The sequence below is a fragment of the Quercus lobata genome, chromosome 6, assembly GCF_001633185.2.
Source record: "Quercus lobata isolate SW786 chromosome 6, ValleyOak3.0 Primary Assembly, whole genome shotgun sequence".
NCBI lineage: Eukaryota > Viridiplantae > Streptophyta > Magnoliopsida > Fagales > Fagaceae > Quercus > Quercus lobata.
The window spans coordinates 17035862-17059404 of NC_044909.1; the positions used below are offsets into that span (position 1 = coordinate 17035862).

General features: G+C 34.7%; 2 protein-coding genes across 2 annotated transcripts; one reads left to right on the plus strand and one right to left on the minus strand.

Moving 5' to 3' along the window:
- Window positions 1–269: 269 nt before the first annotated feature.
- LOC115950746 (ethylene-responsive transcription factor ERF096-like) lies at window positions 270–790 on the plus strand. The gene has a single exon (XM_031067982.1). The coding sequence runs from the start codon at window positions 270–272 to the stop codon at window positions 711–713; it is 444 nt and encodes a 147-aa protein (XP_030923842.1). The 3' UTR covers window positions 714–790.
- A 4712-nt stretch (window positions 791–5502) lies between these two features.
- LOC115950745 (ethylene-responsive transcription factor ERF098) lies at window positions 5503–6049 on the minus strand. The gene has a single exon (XM_031067981.1). The coding sequence runs from the start codon at window positions 6047–6049 to the stop codon at window positions 5585–5587; it is 465 nt and encodes a 154-aa protein (XP_030923841.1). The 3' UTR covers window positions 5503–5584.
- Between the last annotated feature and the right edge of the window lie 17494 nt (window positions 6050–23543).

The following is a 23543-nucleotide window of genomic DNA, read 5'->3' on the forward strand; positions in this document are numbered from 1 at the left end:
TTTTCTAGAAGAACCAAGGATAAAATTTAGATAGACTACATACATTTTTCAATTAAATTTAGACTACATACATTTTTCAATTAAATTCAAAGATATATATATTATTGAATTTAATTTTCTTAAAAAAATTAATATTCAAGTTTCATTGGTAGATGTCACCACCACATATTTAAATAAATTTGAGGATTTCGTATATTAATTTAATACTTTTTTCCCTTTTTTCCACACCATAAAAGACCCCTGTCCTAAACACTAGTATGCATGCAAACATGGATGAAGACCCTAATAGAGGGAAGGCCAGGGATGACGGCAAGGAAGGAAGTGATGGGGTCCGATACCGTGGCGTTAGAAGGCGGCCGTGGGGGAAGTTTGCAGCAGAGATTCGAGACTCGAATAGGCATGGTGCGCGTGTGTGGCTTGGCACTTTTAATACTGCAGAGGAGGCTGCGAGAGCTTATGATCGAGCTGCTTATGCTATGAGGGGTTCATTAGCCATTCTCAACTTTCCTAATGAATACCCTTTAACGAGTGGTGGTGCTTCTGGTTCTTCTTCCTCTTCTGCTTCAGCTTCGGCTTCGGCTTCGGCTTCTTCATCAACGCGTGAGGGTGCTAGAACTGGTCAGCAAGGAAGACAGGTCTTTGAGTTTGAGTACTTGGATGATAAGTTGCTGGAGGAGCTTCTTGACTATGATGAGAAAAAGAGCAAGAAATAGGTCTTTCTTATAATGGCATCAAGCGCTTGCTCTTGCTAATAATCAAAAGTGGCAAACATCATCAAATTTGCTTCGCGGTTCCTTCACTCCCTTCCACGAAGTATGTGAGAGTCTGAACTTTTTGTTTTTCTATGTTGAAAAAGTTCTATATATTTCAGAATCCTAATGAATGCAGAGCTTGTTGAAGAAATTGTGCTCATTTTTACTAGTGAATTGTAGCTTTCAGATCGATCCATTATCGCTTTAAAATTTAGCATTATCATTTGTAAATAAGCTGATCACTGCACGCACTGGAAAATATCTTGTGCACACTTTGATAAAGAAGCTTTTGTCCAAATAGTATTTTTGTTCATTTTGCCTTCGCCATAATGCTTGACTGTAGATAAAATTAAACATATGGGTAGAAAGTTTGGTTTTGTTATTAATTGCCAATTAATTATAGGTCAAATAATATTTCTTGGCGTTTCTAGTGGACCTTTTCCTTCATATTATATAAATATATATATATATATATATTTATATATATTTAGAGGGTATCAACTTAAGGTGTATACTCTTAATAATAGCTCTCTATCATCAGATCAAGATACAGCTCAACTTTTAATATATTTAGGTAAATGTTAAACCTCAAATTTCTTTTATACAAATACATATAAAGTTTGGTTTTGTCGTTGGCGGCTGTATTGTTTCTATTCTGGGATTATTTATGTTCATAATCTCAAAAGAGGATTGTCCGTACAAGGATAGTTTCTTTCCCCTGAAGGCGGCATATATTGGGCATGCCGGTTGGAGGGATGAACCTGTCAGTGAATACTCCAACGAAGAAAGGCAAGGTCACAGAACAACCTGGCCGCCAATTTATCCTTAAGTAATGAAACATTAGCAATCTTCAATAAGACATCAGCAATCACCAATCACCAATCAGCAGCCCCGGTACGACAACGACATCTATTTTGTATAGTATTTTGCCTTTTTATTATTATTTATTAGTTTTTTTCTTCTTCTTTATTTGATTTGATTGGATAAGGTATAGGTGCAAGTTGCCATGTTTTTTATTCAGGGGGCCATGTACGTTTCCAATTATGTAAATGTTACTTAATTCATAATTATGATCAACATCAAATTAAGTCTCTTCTGAATGGAAAATAGTGTTATGTAGAATTGCAGGAATTCTTATGAAAATTAAGTGTGGTTAAAATAAATCCATGGGCACATTTGTTAACTCTTTATATATCTGCTAAAAATTTGTAGCTTAATTGACACTTTATATATTTATATCCTGCTTTTCTTATTCTTCGTTCCCTCTCTTCTTTTTGGCATTAAATGAAATTGAACTCAAACAATTCTTGATTTGAGCACTAGATCAGAAGCCATATTAGAAAAACAATACAAAATCTGTGCATCCTTCTGAGCGTAAAGCTAGTTGTGCATATAGTGTCTGCGTGACTGGTAGTGTTGGTTACCACTATAAATAACCCCTTTTAGCTTCATTAATGAAAAAGCAGAGATAATAGGTAATTAGCACAGACATCTATACAACATTAAAATAAAATAAAAACACAATGTTTAATTTTCTTAAGCTTCCAAGAAACTACACAAAGCAAGCTCTCTAGAGCTTGTCCTACGATACAAAGGGAAGCTCCTCCGAAATAGTCCAATGGTACGAGACCTGAAATGAAAGTACCCACCTTCAAGAAGTTGGAGCTAGCAGGCCAATTAATATACCACTCACCTCAGGTATAGTTCTAGAACACATATTTTAAGCAAAAGTATTACACAATGACAAACTTTATACCCTTACAGAGTTAGGGTACCACTCCACACCAAATTCGAACACACCAAACATAATAGGAGAGTGATGCTACAGCCTACACATGCAGTTGATCCCATCACCCTTTAAATTTATAGTATACTAGATAAGTAAAAGTAATAGTGTTAGGGCAATTGTTATAATGTGAACATTATAGGTACCTAACACTCTCCCTACAAATAAATAAATCTTTGAATTTGATCAATGGTTTGAAAATATTTTATTCCTTAACTTAGGACAAGAGACCTAACATTCATTTAGCTCTAGATTGGTAATAATAAAATGTAAACATTATATGGCCAATCATGCCTATAAAATCATATGATTAGTGGCAACTTCACTTACCTATTCAAATTTAAATATAAAAAAACCTTGCAAAAGTGTAAGATTGAAATCCAATATCAACATATAATAAAAAGGATATGTATTTCAATAAAAATCCGCTAATGTTTTAAGGAGAAAGCATGTTAAGAAGTTGATTTAGTTTGGAGTCAGATTTAAGAGAAAACTAGCAAGTAATATCAATATTTTTCTAATTTATTTTTTTAGATTTCAGTGTATTGAACTCATCACGAAAGTGACACGTGTCCAATTTTAACCATGTGTCATCATCTGCATATGTAAAGTGCACTGTATCACTCGACCTAAGCTAAGGTTGGCATCATGTTATCAAAATCCCTAATAAGGTGGAACAAGAATCTTGATATGAATGAGATAAAAATTTTATTTTGATATAATTTCAGCAAGTATTAATCTTATCAGCACAATTTTCATGTATCACACAAGGGTTTAACTTTATCAACCAGTACCTACAGGAAAGTGTGTTCATGTTCTACAACATCCATGACTTATGCCCAAACTTTAATGAATGGACAGAAAGGACTCATTTCCATAAACTATCTAAAGTTCAAACGAGGAAGATGAATTGGAGAAAATGGTTGAACCATGGAAAAGCAACACAGTTGAGTTCATTCAAAGGTAAGAATTCACTGACAAAATGCAACAATGTTTCCATGAAAAACTAAGAAAAAAAGAATTTGCCAGAAGTTCTCAAAGATGTCAAGGAAGAAAACATAGTCTGCAGAAAAACTTCCCAGAATTCATTGAACTAGCTACACTACGATAGTTTTCATAACTCAAAAATCCCTATACCCATCCAAAGAGTTTAATTTATTTCATTTTTCTTGATGGGGTAGTGGAGGAGAAATTTATTAAGTATCAAGTTTGCATATCAAAAATCTAAAAGTTAAGCTTATTGGGTTGTTCAAATTCCAATAAATGTGCAGTAAGTAGATCATACTGATATGAAACATTTGAGTTTATTCTATATAATACTTTTGTTGCTATAGCGAATCAATTTAAGATTCATCAAGAGGGAAATTATCAAATTTTGTGATCTGTGGAAATATGTTTTGGAAGAAGATTGAAAAACTTTATATTAGAAGTATCTTTTAGTTTTATTTAGAGGATTTTGTAATCAAACCATTATTGTTACTTCGGAGTTTTCAATTAGAAAATTTTATAATTAGTTGCTTAAATTTGTAAGCATAGTCCTAGAATGTTAGAAAGGAAATTATGTAGAGTTCACAATAATACTTATTAGCTTTTGCATTTTATTTTTTTCCTCCCAATCTTCTTTTTGGATTCAAAAGCTAATAACTTTCTTTACATTATTCTCTCCTTTTAAGATCTTGTACAAATCTGATGGTTCCTGTCTTTAATTTTTTGGGGTTGGGGGGGCAGATCATATTCTAGGCATCTCCTACCACACATTAGCTTTTAGTGTAATCTTCCTAGGAAGACTAACAAAAGAAGATTCAGAATATATATATGAAGAAGATATTACTTTTGGTCCCATGATCACTACCAGCTCTGTCATATGAATTTTCTTTATGATTAACTGTGCATACAATCTTGAAAGTAAATTTGGAGATTGCGTTTTTTATCATCTTCAACTTTCAATATCTCCATGGCTATCGCATCAGGATTTGAGATTCTTAACCTTTATTCTTGCCGATCTAAAGATGCCAATTTTTTTCATTTGAACATTAATGACATCAACTGAAATGAATTTGATTGCTCTATGGTAATATACGTTCTAATATTCATACTTTTGGTAGCTTCAGTAAAGTTTATTAGTGTTGCTCCATTAGTTCTATGTTTCTTCCCCAAATAACCCAATGATCCAATGTTTGTTGGCTTTGTCTGACCTTCAATGGGTGATTATGATTAATAACTGGCTTGAGAAGCATGTGTTCTTCTATTATTCTTTCTTTAATCATCATCATTTTCGTTTACTAACATTTCTAGTTAGACATTTTTTTTGTTTCTTCTTTCTGTACCAACTCAATTCTATTCAAGACTGGTTCTTTGAAAAAGTTTGATGACCTCTTAATACTTTTGCTAGCTTCAATCAAGTTTTTGTTAGTGTTGCTCCATTAATTCTAGAATCTTTTTTCACCAAATAACCCAATGATCCAATGTTCAATATGAGAGATTACTAATTTTGGATTGAGAAGTATCTGGTTCTTTTATAATTCTCTCTCATCATTATCATTTACTAAATTTTCTTGTTAGATATTTTTATCTTGTTTCTTCTTTCTGTAACAGCTCCATTCTATTCAACACTGGTTCCTTGAAAAAGTTCAATGACCTCTTTATATATATTTAGGGCTGCTTTATCCAGTTCATCAAAAAAAAAAAAAAAAAATTAGGGCTTCATTCAAAATCATGTCGCTTCTATAATCACTAAAGAAGTAACACAATAAATCTAATAACATAAACCATACTTGCATCAAAATATTAGATCACATCTATAACTATTACAAACTCACCACATTTATAGCGTTTTTTCTTCTATCGATTAAACTGTATATACCCAGTTTTTTCTCAAGAAAACACTAACGATGTTAAGTATTAAACCTTGAAATTCATTAAAACTTAGGGGAGAGGGGGGTGGGAGAGCTGGCGGATCGAGAAAGAAACAAAACAGTCAAAGAAATAGATCAAGAAAGGGCTTGAAATACAACCTTCATTTCATTCTTTCATCTTGGTGTCACGATTAACCTCGATTTCGTTTCTTCTTCTCCTCCTCCGGTTCAAGGAGGTCCTCCAGCACCTTGTCATCCAAGTACTCAAACTCGAAAACTTGCTTCTCTTGCCTACTAGATGACGAACCACCCCCCCTCTCGAAATTGCCAGTACTAGAAGCTGCTGAAGAAGTAGTAGATGATGGTGATGAAAAAGATGAAAGATGAGGAGGATAAGGAGGAGATCCCATGACTTGAGAATAATACTCATCAGGAAAGTTAAGAACAGCAAGATGACCCCTTAGGTTAAATGCAGCGCGATCATATGCCCTTGCTGCATCCTCAGCTGTATCGAATGTCCCGAGCCACTGTCGAGCACCATGCCTTGTAGGGTCTCGAATTTCAGCTGCAAACTTACCCCATGGCCTCCTTCGAACTCCTCGGTATCTCACCTCTTCCTTTGCCTTATCTTCCTTTCCTTTCTGACTCTCCTCCATCTTATGCCCTTTGTTTTCTTCTTGTTAGTAAATTTTTAAGGTGAAAAAGCACGTTTTGCTATGAAAATGGTCAGAAGTAAGTTTCTTTTTATAGGTGAGTCCACCACAACGTGGATTGACTATGTAGGGCTTTCTAGGAAAGTTCTTTATAGCAGTGTAAAAATTTGATTCTTCGACTAAATCTACACAACGAAATTCAAAAAGTTTTTTGTGAATCTATTTTCACCTGATAGGCCTTTTTTTTTTTACATGTTCGGATTCTACAACAATTTGTTGCACTAGTAATAGTTTGACACTGGCTAGTAAAGATGAAATTACTTTTTTACACCCACTCTATGTTTACTTTTAGCGTATCTAGGGGAGCACATCTTGAAACCAAATATCAAAAGAGATCATAAGAATGTACATTTTAAAGAAGGAAATCTCATGAGAATAAGAATAATTAGTGGACAAATATAAAATCTATAGAAATTAATTGATAGGACGCCACACATTTTTCCATGCAATAATCAGATTATTAATAAACCAAAGTATGCAAATAATCTATACCACATGTAGTATAACATAATTTGATTTTTGCTTTATTTGGTGGAAGAAACAAAATGGTGAATATATATATATATATATATATATATATAATATCCTTGTATTTATAGGGTGGCTAAAAAAGATCATTTATATTTATACTAAGAAAATGGTTTGAATCTAAAATTCATTTTATTATCTCTTATATAAGAGTAAGATAACATTTTTTTTTAGAAAGTTTCAACATTCTTCAATTATCAGATATTTTACCAATTGAGCTAACTAGAACTTACAAGATTAAAAGAGAATCTTAACCTATGAAATAGATAAAATTATTAGAAAATCAAACATGCAAAATATTAAAATAAAAAGCGTGATGCCCTAACCAAACTGCCATTTCCTTCATTCTCAAAAAAAAAAAACCTGCCATTTCCTTAATTACTAAATGACTTCTAACCGAAGTCATTGGTGTTTTGGTCGGCCCCAGCTGTGAACTATTAAGAGCAGGTTATGACTTTGCAAACTAGTTGTCACGCAATCACAGGCTGAGAATTTAGATGCATTCTGTATTACTATTACCAACTTTGGAGATGAACTATCTGAAACTCTAGAGAGAAAATGTTCATGCCCTCAGTAAATGCTATACAGAAAAAAGACAAAAAGAAAATCTAACCCAAAAAAATTAAGTTTACATCATTATATATAACCATTTCTTTTAAATGAAAAGATGTCCGTTTGGCAAATGAGCTAATTTTTATCTATTGATCACACATTTTGATTGTTGATGTTTTGGTCTATTGGGAAGTATTGGAGCTTAACCATATATTTAATCGGGAAGGTGTGGTGGTGTAACCGGGTGGTGTTGATGAATCTGGAAAGCTAGTGACAAGACTTGATGAAGTTCATTGGTGATTGGAGCTTAAGAGGCTCAAGTGCATTGGATAGCTTAGGCTTTGAGGTCCTTTTGTATTATTGCAGTCCAAATTATTTAGTAGTGGATTATTTTTGGCTTTGAGGGTCATAGAGAGGTTTTATGTCAAGTTCTTCGATTTTCTTCTTTGATAGCATATCGGGTGTTATCTTTGGTTTGCATCCCCTTTTCCATACTAACCTTTACATTATTGCATTGCACATTTATGTTTATCCATGCAATTTTTTGGTGGTTCGGTTAATTAATTGGCTAATTATGTATATCCCACTTTAACTGTGTTTGGTCTAAAACAAATTAAGCTGTAATTAAAAGTTTAGGATTCTAAAATAGCATCTAATATTTAGCTAGTGCACTTTCAAAATTTAAGTGACTGATAACCTAGTGATAATTGCATAATTTATGGTGTCCTATATTTTTGTTTGAACTCGTCCCTCTCCCATGAGAAATTCTTATTTACATTGGGAGGACTTCTGATGTGGTCCTTCTTGATCAATAAAATAATGTCATCTATGTAAATGAATGTGTGAACTTCCTAATCAGCACAAAGAATAAAAAAATAAAAATTAGCAATTGATGTCACATTTGCATAAATAATAGCATTTTATTGGTTGGGAGGTCAAGGAGAATTATGTCAGCAGTTCTCCTAGTAGATCTAATAATTTCTCCTCTCCCACTATCTACATATCTTTAAAAAAAAAAAAAAATCTATTAGTTTGAGTTAATTATCATTTCCATTTAAAAATTTATTTGGTCAATTTTTCCCATAAATTTAATATGGGAAAACACACACAAAATGATGGCATACTTATTAAATTGTTATGGACTAGGATCTTTTAAACTGATTTATAAAATTATGTGCCAAATATTAAGGGTCAGCTTGAAACAATTTAGATACTATGGTGCGAAATTAATGTAATTAAAACTTCCCAGTCAAAAAAAATGTAATTAAAACTTCGGCGTTTAATATAAAACCAAGGCCAAACTTTGATTATTTTTACTGAGCTAAACTAAATCATTCCTCGTCAAGGTTATTTTCAGGATTAAGGGTATGTTTGGATACTGTTTATTATTTAAAACTAAAAATATTGGAACAAAATAATTTTTAAATATGTAAGTAGTACTGTGGAGCCATTTTTAATAAAAATTTAATTGAAAAAGAGGTTTATAGGTCCCGTAAATAGTACACGAGACCCATTAATAAACGCACTTTTCAATCTTGGGCATTTAATGGATGTTACTGTAGCTGTGGGTTCCACAGACAGCAAACGCCAGACGCAAACATTGAGAAAAATCATCACCAACTCAGTAAGAAATTATATTAAAAAAATATTAAAAGGACTCATAAATAAATATGATGAAAGGAGGGCTAGCCGACTGATTAATGGGCCCAAATGAACCATTCGACCTAGGTGCGGATGCTTCGCCAGTTTCATAAAAAATAATAATAATAATAATTAAAAATAAAAAGGTAAAAAGAAGAAGAACGAGGTGACCACTGACCACAGTCAAATTATTCTTGCGGAGCTTGACCTGATCAAACTTAATGCACACCTTTCTTTTTTGTTCACACCTTGTCTGAATGAACAAGCAGCGTGAAACCAATTTTTTAATTGTTTTTTTTATAAAATATTTTTTATCAGTCAAACACAAATTTTTATAATTTTTTATATCATCTTTTTATAATTGGGACAATATATATATATATATATATATATATATTACGAGATAGAATTTTTACTCTAATCTAATCTAAGTGTATATGTGTGTGAAACTCCATCCTAGAGGCCTAAAAGGACAATATGTTATGATGTATAATAGCAATGATAGCATTGATGATCTCCTATAAAGTCGATATTAATTTCACTAATTATAAATTACTATTCTAATTAATTACTAAAGAAAAAAGTAAAAATACTATTTAGATTCTTATATTTTAGAGTTATTATAATTTGATTTACATATTTTAGTAACAGTCAATTTGCTTTATGTTATTTTAATTAGCAGTCAATTTTTGTTAGTAAATTGATGGTTGAAATCAAAGTAATTGCGACTCTAAAAGGTAAAGACAAAAATGATTTTATATAAGTAGAAAAAAAAAAAAAAAAGTATCGTAATCTAAGTTACGTTCTCCTACCTCAATCAAGAGGAATCAATTTTGTCCTTCTTCACAAGTGCGAGCAATATTATGAACATCTTGATTTTTCTAAGCCGCAAGCGTTTGAAAATGTTACGAACTTTTTGAATTTTCAAACCAAATTCTATAGCAAATTTGAATTCCTAAAGTGGGAAAAAGGGTTTCTTTTACTTTAACTAATCATCTAATATATCTAGAGACTTCTATATACATGGCTCATCATAGTTCTTTGATCTTTCTAACCAAATCTATATTTAAATTTTGACAACAAGATTTACGGTAATGAAAAATGAAACCTTCGGCTGGGATCATCCCTTACGTATCAAAATATTAATTAGTTTTATCTATATTATATATAAGATAATCCTCCTCTTTTAACTGGACTTTTATGTGGTTTAAAAATATCATCATTAATGAAGGGTAACTTCATTTAAAAATAGTATCATAAATGTCAAATAACAAATTTCATATTGTATTTAAAAAGAGAAATTTTAAAATTTAGAATTTTTTTTTTCTCTTCACATTCAAAAAAGAGATTACAGTTACTGCTTATCTCTAAATTTTATCATTTTTATTCTTTCTCAACAAATTTTTTTATCATTTTTATTTGTTTGAAAAATAAAAATATATATTTCTAAATTATAATAAATGCAAATTATTAACCTTTACCCAAAAAATAGAACAACCTCTAAGCACAGAGGCTAGTCTTTTATAAGAAGTTCATATTTTCATTACATTACACAACCAATGTAAATAAACTAATATCCTTCTTATAATTTTGAGATGATTTTAATGATAATACTACTTACATTACACAACTTATGTAAATAAACTAATATCCTTCACATAATTTTTAGACGATGTTAATGATATTATGTTTGTACATTTATCAAAATTTAAAAATTCAATATTTATTACATTTAAAAAAAAGGGTGAGGGTGGAAATCCAACAATATTTAGGCATAACTATAGGCTCTCTCAAGTGGGTTAATTTATATATAATATATAATAGTTGAAGATATTTAACTATTAGTTAACCTTCTAATATTTTGTTATATCATTTTCGAGACCTTACAATTTTTCACATCATTATTATTATTTTTATTTTTATTTTCTGTTCCAATTCTAATTAGAACACGCCTACTCTTGGGAATTCAATTGGTAGCAAACATTACTATTGTGAATTTCAGTTAGTAACAAAAACCCTTAAACCCTTCCCTTCCCTTTAAAAGACTCGGTCCTCTCTTTCTCTCTCTCTTTGTTCATAGTCTTTGTTGTCAATTTGAAATTCGTAAATAACTAATTGTGAGGGTATAAAGGTCCTCACAAACAATTATTAACAACGACTGCTTCCCCTCACTAAAAATAAGTCAACTTTTCTCGCCATTTGGTAATATATTTGTGAAGGCAGATTTGTTCAGTAACGACAATGGTTGCCCTCGTAAATTATCTATTTGTGAAGGTATGTTTGCAAAATCTCTTTTAGCAACAAGAGCAAATACAACAGCCTTCAAGGGCCTCCCTTGCTAATAAACTTTTGCGACGATATTTGAATTTTTGCAAAGGAATTTTACCCTCGCTACTAGACTTTTTTCTTGTAGTGCCTTTTTAGGTGATGAGAAGCAATAATCTTTGAAGTTTGAACCAAACTAGCATCGCACTGTCGTTATTAAAAGTTCAAACTCAAGATCTATTCCATACTAAAACTTTCATCATTGGACCATAAGCTTACGACTAATAATTTGTTAGACTACAATTTGGAAAATTTCACTTAAAACCCAATGCTTTAGGTGTGGAAAAAAATTAGTACTTGAACTTTCAAAAATAACAAATTTAACCATAAAATTTTAAATGTAACAAATTAAACCTTGGAATCAATCTTGTAAGCCCCCGCTAATTAAGTTGGCATTAATTATTTAAAAGAAAGAAAAAAATCGAAGAATTTAACTCAACTTGAGAGAGAGAGAGAGAGAGAGAGAGAGAGACTTGTTACATGCATTCCACCGCATGATACCCACCCCACCAATGAGAACATAAAATATATATATATATATATATATATATATTGGAAATAGATTTGGTTTGAGTCGTTTTGGGTATTTTGGTTGGAATGGTTTTGATTTAGGAATTTGGTTTGGTTTAGGTACTTGATTTTGATCTCAGTATTTGGTTTTGATTTAAAACTGTTAAATCAGGGAAGATGACAAAGGATATTGCCTTTTTTTTCATGGGTCCAAGATTATGAGTCCCCAATTTTATGAATTTGTTGATTTTGCTTCTAGTGTAAGCTATTGTAATACTCGGATGGCATCTAGAAATCCATTTTGTGATGACGTGTGGAGGAAACTTGAGATTATTGATCCTACTCACCCTAAGTAAAGACATGTTGTATGTTGGTGAAAATGCGAATAATCCTGCTGCAAATGCTCTAAAACCTAATTTGACTATTTTTAGAATAGAGAAGAAAGTTATAAGAAATATTTTGGCTTGCTTTTTTGCAAAGTATGTGTCTTCCAACTGAGGAGATGATTATGATTTTTTCGGAATTTTATGAATTTTTTACTAATAAATTAATAATACCTTCACGAATTTTGTAGTGGTGAAATGGATGGATACATTTACACTTTTAATAAACATATATAGCATGTGAATTTGAGTTCACAATTTGCCAGGGGTGGGTTGGAGATGACAATTCTCATCTTCTACACCTACCTCTCTCTCTCTCTCTCTCTATGTGAGTCAACATTTTTTTCCTTCTTATATTAAATATCAACTTATATAAAGGGATTATAATAATTTGACTTTAAGTTTATTTATTTTTTAAGAATTCAACGTTTAATTTATTACTTTTGAAAATTAAGATTTTAATTTGTTACCATCATTAAAGTACGGGGTTTAAAGTTAATTATTTTCAAATAGATTTCAAAAATCAATGCAAGATATTGGATAAAATGGAAAACTATTCAACCGTTTACTAATTGTATGTCAGCTTGAGACTAATGCAACAATGGGTGTGTGTAGACATCAAAATTTTATGATATATTCACAACCGTCCGATTGTTCATGGTAAAATATTTGTGATCAAATTAATCTCCAATTGATGATGTGGATGATTAGCAAATGAAATCAAGTCACGTGGCAACATTAAATGAAGAAAGCCATATGGGAGCATCATAAAGAAAGACCTATATGGAAAGTCCTTATTAAATGAAATACCAAATTAAATTCATAATTCAATTCTCAATAAATGCTAAGAGAAAATTCCAAATTAAATACTATTGAGTTGCTTATAAATAGAGACTTCTCATATAAGAAAAAGGAGACATTTAGAGAGAAAATACTACTGATACTTTGCCAAAATAGAGAGTCATTTCTAAAGTTCACAAGAATTCCATTGTTCATTAAGGCCTATTCCTACTTTTTCAAATCAAAGTGGGGATTCTCCTTTAATCTAGTTCGAGATCAAGCCAATGGCCCTCGCATCAAATCAAGCACTTTCAACTATTCATTCAACTTGGAGACATCAAAGCACGATTCAAGATCAAGCTTCATAACCCCTTCGGATCGTAACATTTCTTAGAGATCGAATTAGAGGAATTTATTGTACTCTTTCATTGTAAAGATTCATACAGAGGATTGTACTCACACATATATAACTCAATACAAATTGATAATTTGTTACACTATTTCGTAATTGCGTGATTCTTCTTTTACGAAAATTGTGTGTACAATGTGACTTAACTAAATCAACCAATCTATTTTGTACTAATAAAGTTTAAATTAATGCAATTATGTTCTTGTTGATATAATATTCGTGTGTGTGTGCATATATATATCACGGCTTCAGTAATCTCAATCATTCGGTTTGTGAGGTGTCTTAAAAATCACTTTGATAATGATACCCTAGTTTGAAGAGAGCAAAAATAGGAATTAGCAAAAGATGAAAACGAAATTACGGTGGAATATCCTTGAACATGTTGACCAAAACACAACTCCTTTTACTGGCAAATAGTAGTTTATTGATGGGAAAAAGTTAAATGGATGTCTATGGTTATTTGTTTTAGTGGGGAGGAAGCCTCTGTGTAAAGATGTGATTTACAATTATGTTTTATGTTAGTTTTATTCCATAACAAAAAGTGTTGTAATTGCATTAATTTTATTTCCTTGTGTTTTGTGGGATTTTATTGTATTGGATTTAGTATTAAGTTGGTGAAGAATCAAGCAAGCAATAAAGATCAGTGCAATTTCGCGACTAGCTCGCAAGGTTCACGAGTAAGTTTCCTCGAGAAGGTCACGTGAGAAGCACACGCTGGAAGCTGAAAAGGTAAGTGCCAAGCTGCATTTTGCGAGTACTTCGCGAGACAGGCCATCTTGCGGGGTACCTGTGAAACTCTTTACCTGGAGGATTTTAAGTGTGACTCTTATACACTTCACCCATACTATATATACCCTCATTATCCCAAAAAAAAAAAAAAAAAAAAAAAAAAAAAAAAAAAAAAAAACCTAGATAGGTTTCTACAACACAACACACCCACCTTTTAGAGAGAGAGAGAGAGAGAGAGCTATTCATTCTTTAGTGAGAAATCATTGTAGTCTTTTCTCATTCCCTCTTCCATTATTATACTTTGAGAAGAGATTTGTACCTAAACACAACCCACACATATTTAGAGTGTAGAGAGTGTTTTGGAGATTGGGAATTTCTGGAGATTTGCCAAAAGAAGCTGGTGAGGCTTGGAGGATGCAATTGGGTGGTATTGCGGGATCTGAAAAGTTAGTGAAGACAAGATTTTGAGAAGTCTGTTGGTAGTAGGAGCTTGGAGGGCTCAAGTACATTAGGTAGACTAAGCCTGAAGGGTCATTTGTTATTCGTGTACTTCAACTTATTTATTAGTTGATCGATTTCGACTTGGAGGGTTGTGGAAAGGTTTTTCTCTGAGTTCTTCGGTTTTCTCTTCGATAACATGTCTTGGTGTTATTTTGTGTTTGCATCTCTCTTCCCTACTCTTTAAGCTTTACTTTTATTGTTCATTGTGGCTGGATATGGCTTAGAGTAGTGTTATCGGTATATTGCGTTTATTTACTCTTGTTTCGCACTTTGATAAGTTAGTGTAAAAGCAATCTAGCTTTTTTTTTTTTTTTTGAGGTCTGAACAAGCTCTTGTATTTTAGTACAAATTTGAGCTTTCACTCTGCATATGAGTTGGCTCTAATTTTGAGAGATCTCAAATCGAATTTTGGCCATTACTTTTTACTCATAATTATGATTGACTTATTCTAGTGCCATTTGAAAGAAGGGTTTTACTAACTTGTGCCTTTAAGGCATACATTAGTAAACCATTTTAGGAAACTTTTTATAGAAAAATGAAAAAGAAACCAACTTTTTTGACTGCTTTTTCAATTCCTCATAAAATGTTTCCAAAAATGAATGATTAATGTGTGCCCTAAGAGCACACATTAATTGGATACTTGAAAGAAAATTCAATTTTATACATTTTTTCACAAAAATAGAGAAGTAAAAATTTTGACGTTTATTATGCTAAAAATATGTTTCAATAAGAAGATGAAAAATTGTAACTTTTTTTTTTTAGCATTTTTAGGGAGTCTAACAGAGAGTGATGATGAACACTTGTTGATGTTCTTTTAGTGTTGATTGGTACTTTAAATTTTAAAATTTGTCTTAAACTGATCCAATTTTGTTACAAACTGGGTATGATTTGGTGCATGAGTATACATCCACATGAAATTTTTGAATACGATACAATCTAATTTTTAACACCTCATTAATTTAATTAATTCTTGTTGGAATCAATCAAAATTAAGTGCTTAAAATCAAAAGCGATCGAGGCTTGATTGTGTGGATGCTTCACAAAACCAAGAAAATATTTTCATGATAACCTTTAATTGAGTGGTCTGATTGATACCTGTGACATATCGTTGTGATCGTTAGAATGTCAAAATTTGTTTTGTATCATAAATTTGAAACCAATTTTTGAAATTACAATTATGCCCTTGGAGTGTGAAATTACCAATTTTCTCTTAATGTTGGTAGGGCTGTCCACTGGAACCAAGAACCCAACATAGCCATTTGGGCCGATCCCAAAACCAACCAACCTGACATTGGTGACAGTTGGTGGCAAGTCTCTGCCTCCAACAACCAAGACTGATGGGTTGGTTGGCAGGTCTTCTTATGAAAATCTAATTCCAACTGACTGACTGATCTATACATAGGAATCACACTGTTTTCTATTGGCTAGATTCAATGGATTTTAGCCAGTTCTGATCATATCTAGTGGGTTTTAGTGAGGTCTCTCTTTCCCAACTCCGACCGAGGACCCTCGCACGAACCAACTTCTTTTCGGGTCAATGGCAGGTCTAGATTTCGAAGACCTAAAGTGATAGAGTCGATTCCGAGTTAGGACACACTCGACTAGGACCAACCAGTGGACAGCCCTAGATGTCGAATACATGTAAGTTGTAAAATGGAGTATCTACATTCTCTTCTTCCACCATTTTGGACAAATAATAAAATATTGGCTGAGGCTTAAAACGCTTCACTCTAGTTCTCATCTACTCTCTTTCCAACATTGAAACCAAAAAGTGAAAATTGGTCACTTTTCTTTCCTATACTTTCCTTCCTTTGTTTCCACCATTCCAAACAAAGTGTTAAGTTTGTAAACTAGTCCAATATAGTTTTTAAAGTTTGTTCCATTTTTTAATTTGGTCCATATAATTTCAAAAAGTTGTAAAATGGTTACCCCATTTTTTTTCCTTTTTATATTCTTGTACTACTTTTACAACATTTTTTTCATCAATTAATTACTAAATATAGAATAGAGAATTACTTAGCAAATTCAAGTTCTAAAGTAGAACATATTGTCCCCTACATAAATTACACATAGCAATGGTGAGCCAAAATTGTGGCTACATTCACTTTAAGGGGGAAACAATACTTTACCCCCTTAACTTATACCCTCTTTTATACTTATCCTATAAAACCATGACAATGCACACTTTACCTCTCTAAATTATTACTCTTGTAACACTTGTCCCCATAAAATTATGAAAGTACACATTTACCCCTCTAAATTTTTACTCGTATAATACTTTATATCTAATAATTTAGAGAAGTAAGTATGAATTTTTATAATTTAGGGAGATAAATATAAAAGGGCTCATAGTTTAGGGGGTAAGTGTAGAAGATGGTATAATTTAGGAGAATAAATTGTGCATTTTTGTAGTTTAGAAAGTAAGTGTAAATAGAGTATAGTTTAGAGAGTAAAATGTAATTTCCTCTCATTTAAGTGTTCTTAGACTTTGAATATATATAATTTTTTGGCCACAGCCACATGAAACCTTTTCTTTTATTGTAAATGTAACAGACCACACATGTCAGTGATGTCACATTAGTGTCCAAATTAACAAGCCAAAATAAATCATTCAATAAACTTTAATAAATTGCTTACTATTTTTTAAATGGATCAAATTAAAAAATAGGACAAACATTAAAATCAATAAATAAAAAATGGTGTTTGTTCAAAACCTTTTTTTGTATTAAAAAAAAATAGTAAATTCATGTCTCTCTATGAGTTTGTGAGATTAGTATGAAACCGTACAGATCACGCAAGTCTTATAAAGAAATGTTTAAAAACAAAATTTCAAAGTACAATTTAAAAAAAAAAAAAAACAATTCAACGTACAATTGATGCAATTGATAATTGATCATTTTAATGTTCATTGCTTCATAGAAAAACAATAACTCTCACACTAAAGATACTAAAATCACTTAAAACTTATTTTAGCAACCCAAATACAAAAAAAGCAAGCTATATCAAGGTTGCTAAATTTTAAAAAATTTAGTAACAAGCTACAGTAAAGTGTCATCTTTGACACTATACTGTAACTCCAAAGCTATAAAAAAAATAGTATAATATTTCATTCTCTTTCCTCTTTATTTTATTGTGTTAGGAATATTATTTCATTGTGTTATTTTTATTATTCTAATGTGTTGAATACTAAAATAATCACTTTGATGTTGAGTGTATTATAAAGTTGGGTGTTAAAATAGATAAGATAGTGCTTTGAGTTGCTAAAAGTTATATTTTTTAACATCATTGCTGTGAATGCTCATAATTTAATGATGCAACTGAAATTTAACGCATAATCAAAGCCCAAATTGCACTTTGTCCACAATTTTAAAGGTCATGTATGAAACTTTTTTTTTTGGGGTGAAATCATGTATGAAACTTTGCATCTAGGCATTACATGTCAATGCATGTTGAATTTACGAATGCAATTCCATTTTGGGTGTCCCACAAAAGCTAGCTAGGAAAATAATTTTTCAACGATAAGATTCATTATAGAAATGACTTCCTTGTACTTTTCCAAGTTTGCTTGCCTCTATAATAATGTTTCTTTGACAATTATCATACTTTGAGTGGGTAGTTTGAAGCTATGATATGTTAATGCCTTGACCGCAGGTTTTTAATTAAACTGTACATAAATATATTGTATATTTTAATATTAAAATGTGACTTTGTGAAGAGACTAGGTTGTCGTGCAAAAACTTGACAAGATCTTGTATGATCCTGTAAATTGAAGAAAGGTTTGATATATGATAAGGGTATTTTTAGACCTACAAAGCTGACGACATGGCAAGACTGACGAATACATTTTGGTGGGCAGATGGATCTAGAGGAAGCGAACCTCAGCTAGGCGAACCTCAATATGGACGGACCCAACAGAGGGGACAGACCCCTGGCGGATGAACCCAATAGAGGCGGACGCATGGTACTGGAAGTGCTCATCAAGAATCCTGATATGGAAAAGCCTTGCACCCTACGCCTAACCATAATTGAGGGTTGTAGAGTACAAAATTTAGGCTGATGGATCCATTTGAATGTACCTAATGGTACGATACTAGTAGACGGATATTCTCTCTACATGGACGGATTCGAGTTACAAGGAAAAGAGGTGGACGGGCCTCAAGGCCACGTGGCACCCACATGGCTTAAGTGGTCTCCAAGGAATCCTAAAAGGAAATAACTTGTGCTCCACAGCTAACCCTAATCAAGGAGAGACCTACAAGGAAAGGATTTCCGTAAGATACGCGCGTTAATGAAGATCTTCTCTACAAGGAAATGTCTTGCTCATCACGTTTGGGACTATACAAGAGGATTCCTATAAGGAAAAGACTTCTACACCAAGGAAAAGACTTCTACACCAAGGAAGAGAGGCCAACCTTCTACTACTATAAAAGCCCCAATACCCTCACAAATCAAGGTACGCATAATTTACCCCTCTCTAGCACTCTAGAGTTATGAGAATAGTTCTAACTTGACCTTCGGAGGGTGTTTGGCCGGCACCACACCGATGCTCTCTATTAGGTCTTCTCTCTTTTCTTTGCAGATATCGTTACAAGCGTGCAAGGATCGTGTAGCTCACTGGTGATATTTACGACATCATCAGTTGGCGCCGTTTGTGGGAAACAAGTGATCAGTCATATCACCGCTCCTAAGACAAAAAGTTGCATGATCCAAACAATCAAAGGCTACCATCAACCAAGAGACCAAAAACCCACCCAACTCCTTGGAGTGTTGCTGGAGCAAAAGTTGGGCCAGTGGAACGAATATTATTTGAACCATCAAAATGACAAATAGGGCAGTAACAAACACAACAACGGCCGTCCCCCGACGGATGATCACCAAGAAAAGGACGACCAAGATGAAAGCATTTGAGTGGACCGACGAATGCCAAAGAGCTTTTAAGGAACTAAAGGCATACCTCGCATGTCCACTACTCAATCCATCCGAACCCAATGAAGAGCTTTCCCTCTACTTGGCGTATCCCCCACAGTTGTTAGTTTAGCTCTCATCCAAAAGGAGGATCGTGTGCAATTACCCCGTATGTTACACCAGTCGAGCGCTTAGGGGGGCGAAAGAAAGATATCCCCCCGTGGAGAAGTTAGCCTCAGCCTAAGCATTAGCTAACTTTGTCACAAAATTTATAACGAACAAGGCAAAAGGCAGGGGGGCAGCCCCATGGAAGGTTTGAACGGATGAATCATCCAACAAAGATGCTGGAGGGATCGGGCTAGTCCTACAATCTTTTGAAGAGGACGTCATAGAGTGCCCTATCCGACTCCAGTTCCTAATGGCCAATACTAAAGCTAAGTATGAAGCTGTACTAACGGGACTCGACTTAGCCAAAGATGTCGGGGCCTCATCAATCGTCATCCATAGCGACTCCCAAGTTGTTATAGGGCATATCAATGAAGACTACGAAACCAAAGGAGAGCGAATGAAGTACCTTAGGCTGCATCTATCGAACACGTTGATCGATTAGCTAAGGCTGCATCTGCTGAACACATGACTATTGGTCGTGTTCGGTAAGGAATTGGAAATACAAGTGATACAAGCAGGTATTGGTTGGATGAAATACCTTAAGAATGGGACGCTTCCAGAGGACTGCAATGCGTCCCAAAGATTCAAAGTTCGGGCATCACGCGTAACGGGGGCAGTGCACCAGTGGCCTACCGTGCAGAAGGATGCCCAATCCTACGTAAAAGCATACAATAAATGCCAAGGTTTCAGCAAGAACTTGTGGCCAAACACTACAAAAGGAAGCCGACGGGCACCTAATCCTCATCCCAATGGGATGGATCGACAACCAAGGGTACCGACGATCAAGGATGCCAACGGCACCTGATTCTCATCCAAAACTAAGTCCTACCTACGAGTGGAAGGATGAACCAAGCCAGTCACGAGTGCCTTGGAGAAAATTCTAAGTCATTCTACCTATGGGCGGACAGACGAATCAAGCCACTCATGCGTGCCTTGATCAAAATTCTAAGTATTCCTACCTACGGGTGGATGGACGAACCAAGCCATCTACAAGTGCCTTGGTAAAAAATCTAAGTCCTACTACCTACGGGTGGAAGGACGAACCAAGTCACCCATGAGTGCCTTGGTCAAATTCTAAGTCTTCCTGCCTACGGGTGGAAGGATGAACCAAGCCACCAACAAGTGCCTAGGTACAAAATTTAAGTCCTACCACCCACAGGTGGATGGACGAACCAAGTCACCTAGAAGTGCCTTGGTTAAAATTTTAAGTCTTCCTACCTATGGGTGGACGGACAAACCATGCCATCCACAAGTGCCTTGGTAAAAAATCTAAGTCCTTCTATCTACGGGTGGAAGGACGAACCAAGTCACCCACGAGTGCCTTGGTCAAATTCTAAGTATTCCTACCTACGGGTGGAAGGACGAACCAAGCCACCAACAAGTGCCTTGGTACAAAATTTAAGTCCTACTATCCATGGGTGGATGGACGAATCAAGTCACCTAGAAGTGCCTTGGTTAAAATTCTAAATCTTCCTACCTACAGGTGGAAGGACGAACCAAGCCACCAACAAGTGTCTGGGTACCAAATTTAAGTCCTACTACCTACGGGTGGAAGGACAAACCAAGTCATCCATGAGTGCCTTGGTCAAAATTCTAAGTCTTCCTACCTACAGGTGGAAGGAAGAACCAAGCCACCAATAAGTGCCTTGGTACAAAATTTAAGTCCTTCTACCTATGGGTGGAAGGATGAACCAAGTCACACACGAGTGCCTTGGTCAAAATTCTAAATCTTCTTACCTATGGGTGGAAGGACAAATCAAGCCACCAACAAGTGCCTTGGTACAAAATTTAAGTCCTACTACCTACGGGTGGAAGGACAAACCAAGTCATCCACGAGTGCCTTGGTTAAAATTCTAAGACTTCCTACCTACGGGAGGAAGGAAGAACCAAGCCACCAACAAGTGTCTTGGTACAAAATTTAAGTCCTACTACCCACGGGTGGACGGATGAACAAAGTCACCTAGAAGTGCCTTGGTTAAAATTCTAAGTCTTCCTACCTATGGGTGGACGGACGAACCAAGCCATCCATAAGTGCCTTGGTAAAAAATCTAAGTCCTACTACCTACGGGTGGAAGGACGAACTAAGTCACCCACGAGTGCCTTGGTCAAATTCTAAGTCTTCCTACCTACGGGTGGAAGGACGAACCAAGCCACCAACAAGTACCTTGGTACAAAATTTAAGTCCTACTACCCATGGGTGGACGGACGAACCAAGTCACCTAGAAGTACCTTGGTTAAAATTCTAAGTCTTCCTACCTACGGGTGGAAGGACGAACCAAGCCACCAACAAGTGCCTTGGTATAAAATTTAAGCCCTACTACTTACAGGTGGAAGGACGAACCAAGTCATCCATGAGTGCCTTGGTCAAAATTCTAAGTCTTCCTACCTATAGGTGGAAGGACGAACCAAGCCACCAACAAGTGTCTTGGTACAAAATTTAAGTCCTACTACCTACGGGTGGACGGACGTACCAAGTCATCTAGAAGTGCTTTGGTAAAAATTCCAAGTCTTCCTACCTACGGGTGGAAAGACGAACCAAGCCACTCACAAGTGCCTTGGACAAAATTTTAAGTCTTCCTACCTACGGGAGGACAGACGAACCAAGTCACCCACAAGTGCCTTGGTAAAAAAATTTTAAGTCCTACTACTCATGGGTGGACGGACGAACCAAGTCACCTAGAAGTGCCTTGGTTAAAATTCTGAGTCCTACTACCAACGGGTGGAAGGACAAACCAAGTCACTCACAAGTGCCTTGGTCAAAATTCTAAGTCTTCCTACCTACAGGTGGAAGGAAGAACCAAGCCACCAACAAGTGCCTTGGTACAAAATTTAAGTCCTACTACCTATGGGTGGAAGGACGAACCAAGTCACCCACGAGTGCCTTGGTCAAAATTCTAAATCTTCTTACCTACGGGTGGAAGGACGAACCGAGCCACCAACAAGTGCCTTGGTCCAAAATTTAAGTCCTACTACCTACGGGTGGAAGGACGAACAAAGTCATCCACGAGTGCCTTGGTCAAAATTCTAAGACTTCCTATCTACGGGTGGAAGGACGAACCAGGCCACCAACAAGTGCCTTGGTACAAAATTTAAGTCCTACTACTTACAGGTGGACGGACGCACCAAGTCTCCTAGAAGTGCCTTGGTTAAAATCCTAAGTCTTTCTACCTAGGGGTGGAAGGACGAACCAAGCCACTCACAAGTGCCTTGGACAAAATTCTAAGTCTTCCTACCTACGGGTGGACGGATGAACCAAGCCACCTATAAGTGCCTTGGTCAAAATGCTAAGTCTTCCTACCTACGAGTGGGGTGGACCAACAAACCAAGCCCTTCACAAATGGCTTGGTAAAAATTTAAAAAGAAAAAAAAAAAAAAAAAAAGCATGAACAGTCATGACTTATTAAAAAGAAGGGCATGTGACGTTGAGGTTCAAAACCACAAGCAAGCTATTCATTCAATATCAACATTCAAGCGCTTAAACACCATGCATACGTGTTGAGATAACCAGATGCGCATGTAAAGAGAAAGAGAAGTGGAGCTTTGCATGCTGTCTACTAAGTATAAAGGTCGTGCATGCCAATGATTCATTAACCACTAGATATAGCATTTAAGTGCAAAACCACAAAGAAGCCACCATGCTTCCCCACAGAAAATCAAAGCTTCAGGACGTGTTCAATATGTGGCGTAAGTAATAACACGCAAGATGACGGAAGCAAAGAAAGCTCAAAAAACCAATGAGCGACAATCGTTATCCTTACAAAAAGCCATTGTTCTCAAAAGAGCTTAGCATATACGAAACTACTATTCTCAAAATAAACTTAAAAGTAAAAATCCTAAAGCTGATCAACGGGTACATTTTCTTCGACGACCTCAGCGCCACTCAGAACGCGCCGCATATACCCTCAACTACCCCATCAATCAAAGCATAACTCCTGAGGAAAGAGACGATGGCTGCAAGAATCTGTCACCACATGAGTCCGTTCAGGGCGAAACTGATGGACACATG

Bases quoted from the DNA above. Each gene is read 5' to 3' on its own strand.
- LOC115950746 (XM_031067982.1), top strand. From the start codon at position 270: ATGGATGAAGACCCTAATAGAGGGAAGGCCAGGGATGACGGCAAGGAA.
- LOC115950745 (XM_031067981.1), bottom strand. From the start codon at position 6,049: ATGGAGGAGAGTCAGAAAGGAAAGGAAGATAAGGCAAAGGAAGAGGTG.